The 8,703-nt window shown below is 35.3% G+C and overlaps 1 protein-coding gene across 1 annotated transcript in view; it reads right to left on the reverse strand.

Moving 5' to 3' along the window:
- ccdc138 (coiled-coil domain containing 138) overlaps nt 1–2,481 on the reverse strand; it is a 15,814-nt gene extending 13,333 nt beyond the window's left edge. The window contains exons 1-3 of the mRNA XM_016553234.1: nt 2,477–2,481; nt 1,591–1,756; nt 865–984 (exon numbers count right to left, since the gene is read on the reverse strand). Coding sequence (XP_016408720.1) covers nt 865–984; nt 1,591–1,756; nt 2,477–2,481 — 291 coding nt within the window. The remainder of the gene's footprint in view (nt 1–864; nt 985–1,590; nt 1,757–2,476) is intronic.
- Between the last annotated feature and the right edge of the window lie 6,222 nt (nt 2,482–8,703).

Below are 8,703 nucleotides of genomic sequence, written 5' to 3' on the forward strand. Positions count from 1 at the left end.
TTCAGTTGCTTTGACACAATCTGTATTGTTAAAAGCGCTATATAAATAAAGGTGACTTGACTTGACTATTATCAAATAAAATATATAACTTAACTATTTGAGTATATTTTAAAATGCAAAGCTGAATTTTCAGCATCATTACTCCAGTCTTCAGTGTCACATGATCTTCAGAAATCATTCTAATATGCTGATTTATTACAGTTTTTGCTGCTTAATATTTTTTTTTTTTTTTGAAACTGTGATAGTTTTTTCAGGATTCTTCGATGAATAGAGTTAAAAAGAACAGCGTTTATTTGAAATAGAAATCTTTTCTAACAACATAAATCTTTATTATCACTTTTTATCAATTTTAACACATCCGTGCTGAATGATAGCATTCATTTCTTTTTTTTCTTTTTTTTAAACCAAACTTTTGAACAGTAGTGTATATTGTTAGAAAAGCTTTCTATTTGGAATAAATGCTGCTCTTTTGAACTTTTTATTCATCAAAGACTCCTGAAAAAAAGTATCACAGTTTCCAAAACAATATTAAGCAGCAAAAACTGTAATAAATCAGCATATTATAATGATTTCTGAAGATCATGTGACACTGAAGACTGGAGTAATGATGCTGAAAATACAGCTTTGATCACAGAAATACATTACAGTTTAACAGATATTCACATAGAAAACAGCTGTTTTAGATTCTAATAATATTTCATAATATTACAGTTTTTTTCTGTATTTTTGGTCAAATAAATGCAGCCTTGATGAGCAGAAGAGATTTATTTAAAACACATTACAAATCTTACTGATCCCACACTTTTGAACAGCAGAGTATATATATATATATATATATATATAAACACATGACATATGTCTCACCTGTTTCTTCATAGAATCATTTAATTCCTTCATGGAGTCAAAGCTGGCCTTCATCCTCTTATTCTCTTTGGTTTTCTGCTTCAGAGCCGCTTCCAGCTCACTTTTCTCTTGCTGATATTGCTGTAAGAAACAACAAACATATTTGGCATGAATTATTAATCATTTTATTCATTCAATTATGTTTAATAATTCAATGTGGTTGTTGTTTTTAATGCCATGTCAGCTTCTTTGTCGATTTTCATAACTAAAATGTCAAATAGATGTTAAATAGGATAATTAAAACCCATTTTTCCTCAAAACTCTAAATGTATAATTTGTATTTAACATGATTAAAAAGCTTTTAAAGTGTATCAACCAAGTAAAACTATTTTTTTCTGAGCAGTAGAATCCAATAAAATATGTCTGATAGACAATTAAAGGCATAGTTCACCCAAAAATGAAAATGACCTCATGATTTACTCTCCCTCAAGCCATCCTAGCTGTATATGACTTTCTTCTTTCAGACGAATACAATCGGAGTTATATAAAAAAATGCCATGGCTCTTCCAACCCTTATAATGGAAGTGAATGGGTGTTATTTTTCAATAGTCCAAAAGAAGTCCAATAAAGCACATCCATCCAAATTATGGATTCATTTTCATTTTTGGGAGAACTATCCCTTTAACGGACGTGATTTACAAATGAGTGGGTTTTCATAAAGCTGCAGCGAGTGAATGAGATGCAGACCTGCTGCAGGCTCTGGACGCGTCTCTGCTGTTCCTGCTCGACTCCTCTGAGTCTGTGAGCGCCTCGCTGCTGCTGCAGGAACGCACTCTCTCTCCGCTGCAGATCACGCTCACGCTCACACAGCTGTGCTGCCCACTCCTGCTGACCGAGACGCCTTTGAAGTTGGCTTGAGAAAGCCAGGCCAGAAAGTTTTTAAAAAGCTGTAAGATAGTTTTCAGTTTGAGATAGTTTTACACACACACACACACACACACACATCACATGAACACACACACACACACACATTACATGAACACACACACACTCACTCACTCACTCACTCACTCACTCACTCACACACACACAGTTTAAAATAGTTTGAAAGATTAAAGTCTGAATGTTGTTAGCATGATTAGCAAGATACTAGCATGTTGTTAACATGATTAACATTTTACTAACATGTTGTTAGCATGATTAACCAGTTACTAGCATGTTGCTAACATGTTTCCATCATGATTAGCAAGTTACTAGCATGTTGTTAGCATGATTAGCAAGTGACTAGCATGATTCTATTATGATTAGCATGTTACTAGCATGTTGTTAGCATGTTTAGCAAGTTACTAACATCACATGAACACACGCATTACATGAACACACACACACACACACACATTACATGAACACACACACACTCACTCACTCACTCACACACACACACACACACAATGATTAACCAGTTACTAGCATGTTGCTAACATGTTTCCATCATGATTAGCAAGTTACTAGCATGTTGTTAGCATGATTAGCAAGTGACTAGCATGATTCTATTATGATTAGCATGTTACTAGCATGTTGTTAGCATGTTTAGCAAGTTACTAGCATGTTGCTGGCATGATTAACATGTTACAGCATGCTTCTAACATGTTGTTAGCATGTTGTTAGCATGATTGGCATGTTACTAGCATTATTCTAGCATTATTAGCATGTTACTAGCATGTTGTTAGCATGATTCGCATTTTACTAGCATGATTCTATTATGATTAGCATGTTACTAGCATGTTGTTAGCTTGAATAACAAGTTACTAGCATGTTGCTAGCATGTTTCTAGCATGATTAGCATGTTACTAGCATTTTGTTGTTAGCATGATTAGCATGTTACTAGCATGTTTCTAACATGATTAGCAAGTTACTAGCATGTTTCTAGCATGATCGCCATGTTGTTAACATGATTAGAATGTTACTAGCATGTTTGCTAGCATGTTTCTAACATGATTCTATTATGATTAGCATGTTACTAGCATGTTGTTAGATGATCAACAAGTTAATATCATGATTCTATTATGATTAACATGTTACTAGCATGTTGCTAGCATGATTAGCAAGTTACTAGCATGTTGCTAGCAAGTTTCTAGTATGATTAACATGCTGTTAGCATGTTTTAACGTGATTTATTGCATATTGCTAACATGAATGAAGAAAATCCAGCTAAAAACCTGCTAAAACTAAGTAAAACCAGCTGAATTAGTAAAAAAAAATTGCTTCAAATCAGCTGATTTGGCTAAAAACCAGTTAAAACCGGCCTAGGGTAGTTGTCTAATCTTAGCTGGTTTAAGCTGAAAGTCGCTGGTTTAAACTCGGTTGTTCTTTTAGCAAGTTGTTAAGCTTTGTTATAGCAATAGACAGCTTAAAAACACCATACGTCTCAATGAAAGTCTATGGGATTTCTGGTGGTTTTGATAGTCTGGTTCAGTTAGAAAAGCCATAGCAACTAACTTCAGACCAGTCTGAAGCTCTGACCCGAGTTTGGTGGTTGTAGGAGGAGATGCAGTTCAAATTTTGGCTCAGAAGAAGAAGAAGAAGATTAAATAGTAGATCTTTCTCAAGCCAGCTTAACTACAGCAGATGACCCCTGACCCCTGACCTCTGTGGCGGGTCAGAAAGCGTCCTGTAGAGCTCTCTGAGAGCCGTACGGTAGTCTCTCGTGTGTCCATCAGCAGACGCGTCTGGAACCTGCGGAGACTAAATCAAACAAGAATCTGAACCTGGCTTTATCTAATGTTCAGATTTATGTGCTGGTAATGTATGCAAATTAGATGATGCCTCATTTGCATATTTAAACAGAACATTTCAGAAAACGTGTAATACAAAAAATGTTTGCAATTCTTCATGTAATTAATCAACTGGGGAAGATTATATCTTTTTGATATATTAAATGTTTCAATAATAATAATAATAATAATAATAGAAGATCAATAATCGGAGCTAGAATGAAACTTTAAAGGGAAGTATACAGAATTCCTATTGGATTTTCTTGAATTATATTAAATATGATAACAAATGTAACAATTATTACAAAATTTTTATAGGACTGAAGCTAAAAATACACAAATATCGTCTTTATTCTTGTAAAAAATATATATATTTTTAATTTAGAAGTTTAACTAAAACCACAATTTTATAGATTTAGTCCTTAACATGTCAGATGGTAATCAGCAAGAAATTTTACATTTTAATTAAAATTATTAATATATTTAGTAAATAACTCAACCCCGTCACAATGAGAAATACATACATCTGTGACAGGGCTGAGTTTCATGTAGTGTATATAGTTACTATATCTGTATACTTACGGGTTCAGATAAAATGATGTTTCACTTTAGAAACTCTGGCGGACTGAAATATTCCCGAATGACCCATAAACTCACCTGGTTGCTCCTCTGAGCATATTTCTGTTTCAATATTTCGATTCTTTCGTCGAGATCAGAGTCAGATTCGTTATTCATGTTGTTTTCAAAACAGCCGCAGCTCGTCTCCAGGAAACACTCACCCGGCACCGGAAGTGAGCGCTCTGCACTCGCGCGTCAAAATAAAAGTCACTACAAGATTATATCATTCTTATCTTCAAACCTCCTATTTTATTCGCATTCTATCCTGCATAGAAATATCATTATTCTAACATTAAAATCCGCTTCTTTGTTCCACATCGCTTAAATTTAGGGTTAGGGGGAAAATGTAAACATAAATACATAATAAAAAAGTAAATTTAATCAACTAACTAAATAAATTAAAAAAATAATTAACATAAATAATAATTGAACCTCTTTATAAATAATATAAATAATTACGATTTGTAATTGTGTAAATTAAATAATATAAATCTATTACAAGAAATATTTTTAAATAAATAATAACTAAGTAAACAAAAACATTTGAAAAAATATGAACATGAATAAATCTGATTTATTTTTTGTTAAAATTTTGGTTTATGTCTAACAAACTTAACTTTGCTCCGTGTCTGCTAGTCTCTGACATGATGATGGGAAGAGAAAGAAACACACACACACACGCACACTCACACAGACTTACAGTCACACACACACACACACACACACACACACACACACACACACACACACACACATGCACTCTTAACACCTCATCACAGTTTGTGTGGGTGTGCAGTGACTGACTGAGTGAGTGTGGAGCCCAATGCCATTATTAGGCAGGTGGGGAGACACACACACACACACACACACACACACACACACACAGGAGATGCGTTCATAGTCTTCAAAGTTTATTCAGGATGCACAAGCGAACATATACTCTGGGTTCACACCTCTGCATGCAAAGCAACATTATACTTCCTATAACACTGAGCGATAAACCCCGACCTGATTACACAACATTTATTCGAACAGACAGCCCTGTTTCTGAATGTCAGCTGAAAGCAGGCCGTTTCCCATCACACGGTGAGAGCAAACGAGAAGAAGCAGACACATTTATGTTCTCAGTGGTGATTCTCAATGAAGGGAGGCGTATCAGGGCAGAATTACACAGACACAGACAGTGAGCTGAGCTGTGAGGCCATATCTTTCAATCGTATCTGAGAACAGATTAAGGCTTGCTGCCAAACGTGAATCCACCAGGAGGGCGAGTAGAAGGAGCATCGAAGCTCAAAGATGCTTTATCCGTACTCTGAGGGCCTTTAAATGCTGTTGGAGCAAGTTGGTTGGCAGGAAGAAAACTAAACCTAAATGCAGGTTCTGGTGCATTTTTGCTTTTTATATTTGGCTTTGACTCCTCCTCACATTCGATGCAACAGCTAGACGTGCCTTCATTTCTCATCATGCAGTTGGGACAATCCCACTGCCCATCTTTTTAGGCAAAACCTATAAGCAGTGTCACAGGTGCATCAGCTTTAGGAGGCACAACTGAGGAAGAAAGTGTCACGACACGGTGTGTGGAGGCAGGCAGGACGACGAGGACGACAAGGATTCCAATAATGACTTTTAATGTAGACACAACAAGGCAGATTCAGGTAGGTGAGACACACACACTCGGGGTAACATTCACAATAACCGACAAACTAGAATACAAGAGACAGGAACTGATATAGGGCAGATAACGAGGGGCAGACAGGTGAGCACAATGAGGTGATTAACTAATAATGAGAACAGGAACAACCAAATAAGGACACACAGGGAGAAACTACAATCAACAGTCCACAGGGGTGTGACAGAAAGCAAATGAGATGTTCATAATGTGAATAATGGGAGTAAAGTCCTGCAAAGTTTGTTTCCAAGCTGCTTCAGCACACCTGCCTGTGTGTTTTCAAGCAGTCTCGAGGAGCTTGATTTGTTTGATTAGGGTTGTAGCTAAACTCTGCAGGACAGAGGGTCCCCAGGAACCAGGCTGAAGACCTCTGTGTTATTGCAAAACTCAGCCTGTTGAGAAATGCTTACAATTGCATGTGAGTCATTTCGTGTCAAATCAACCAAATTTCAGAAACTTCCCTGGCTCAAATTTTTGATTTTGTTAATATTTTTTCTGAAGACAGATAAACATGTATAGTGAGGAAAGCCAAAATATTAAATGCCATGGATGATTATTCACAGAGTAATGCACTATTTTGTAGAGGGGGGTCAAAATTAAAATTTTACCCTGAGATTCGGAGCCAAATTACAGGAGGGTAAAAATGACTTCAGAAAGATGGCAGCATCATTACGTTATTTTCACACAGAGATTGGCAGCTCTATTAGTGAAATCTGTTGACTTTAGCAATCTTTGTTGCATTATATGCCAATGGTGTCCGTTCAAAAATGGGGAAAGAGCACTTTTTGTGTGCTGTTCGCCAAAGTTTGCATGCCTGTAACTCAAGAAGCATTAAAGACATCTTAATGCCCTTTTAGAGATTGGGTCTTCACAAACTTTCCTTTTAACATCTTCGTTTCTACGGCCCAGTATGGTTCAGTTCCGGAGATATTGGGATCTGAATATGGCTCCAGGAGTCAATCGCTAAATTGTACACAATTTCACTGGTCAAAAACCAAATGTGGGTCACTTTGCATACAGATGATATTTTCTTTTAAAGAGGAAGAACAAATTATCTTGTAACTAGAAATGTATCTCGTTTCCTTAACAAAATAAAAAATTTGAGCCAAAATTTGGATGATTCGACATGGAATGACCCAACAATATTGTGGCTGAAGTAGCATAACATCAAATTTTGGGGCCTCTGGTGATTCCCACCCCTAATATTAGTTATATTAAGAATACAGTATATTAAGTATATATTAAGTACCAAACCTAGTCTTATGTAGATGAAATATGGGAATAGAAAGTTTAATAAAGTCTCTTCACCTTCTCCAGATTTGATCTTGATCTCGGTGTCTTTGGTGACGTCCATCAAACGCTCCTGCATTTTAGAAACCAGCATCTCCACATTCTGAAAAAATGCTTTTGGACTTTCAGAAATGTTGGAAAGATCTTCAAATTCTTCAGACATGGATTCTGGGCAATTCTACAGATAACATACAAATAATGTACAATGAAGAAAATAAATATTATAATACTAAAATCTACAGATATTCTTTGAGACCTGTCAATAGCCTAAATTCAAAACATAAACACAAATATTGACGAAAACACACATACATACATATTGAATTAACATTGAACATTCTCAGAACGTTAATAACGTTTATAGAAAGTTATCTTGTCTTTAATAATGTTCTCAAAACGTTAGCACAAAAACAAGTTCATCTAATATTTTTTAAAAGTTGCTATATTGTTTAAGAACGTTACAGTACATTTAAAAGTAACATTATCTTGTCTTTATGTTATCAAGACGTTATTTATACATTGTTCATTCATGGACAGACATGTGCCGGTATTCGGTAATGCGATATATCACGATATTGTTATTGTGGGCACTTCAAAATACAAAATATTACAAATTATTCAGATTTTTAAAATGCATTTTAATAATACTTTTCCCATAAATTGGTTCAAATACACAACAGTGCTGTATGCTGCGTCAAAAAGGCACGCGCACTCTGATGTAAAGAAGCCCAACACGCAACAAAGCAGCAGCTACTTTCTGTTTCTGAACAGGATTTAAATGATTTAAACAGCCATTCAGATTTTTGCATTAGCAATGGTGTTCATCACAGCACTGAATACTTAAAAAAATTAGACTTAAGATATTTTTAACTTTTTTACATTTTAATCTGGACTACAACATTGTTTGAAAATGTTTCGATTCTTTATTGTTTGGTCACACTTTACATTACTCCAATATTAGTTAATTCATTAGTTAACATAAACTGCCAATGAAAAATTCTTCTAAAGCATTTATTAATCTTAATTAATTTCAACATTTAATAACACGCTATTAGAATCAAAAATAGCAACTGTATTAGTTAATGGACCTGAGCTAGCTTGAACTAACAGTTGTATTTTTTAACAAAGAATAATAACTCCTGTAACAAATGTAGCGTTTGCTCATTGTTAAAGGGGTCATATGATGCAATTTCATTTTTTCCTTTCTCTTTGGAGTGTTACAAGCTCTTGGTGCATAAAGAAGATCTGTAAAGTTGCAAAGACTAAAGTCTCAAATCCAAAGAGATATTCTTTATAAATAATAAGAGTCAGCCACACCCCCCTAAAACGGCTCGTTCGAACACGCCCCCACATATCTACCTAACTGTGTGGGAAGATTTGCATAACGCCACACAAATGTTCACGCAAAGAAAGAAGGAGTAACTTTTATTCTCGCTGTAATATTGAAAAGTGAAAAGTGAAAAAGTGAAAAGTGACGTGACATGTGGCCAAGTATGGTGACCCATACTC

Source organism: Sinocyclocheilus rhinocerous, unplaced genomic scaffold (genome assembly GCF_001515625.1).
Source record: "Sinocyclocheilus rhinocerous isolate Xijiao unplaced genomic scaffold, SAMN03320098_v1.1 scaffold3693, whole genome shotgun sequence".
Lineage (NCBI taxonomy): Eukaryota > Metazoa > Chordata > Actinopteri > Cypriniformes > Cyprinidae > Sinocyclocheilus > Sinocyclocheilus rhinocerous.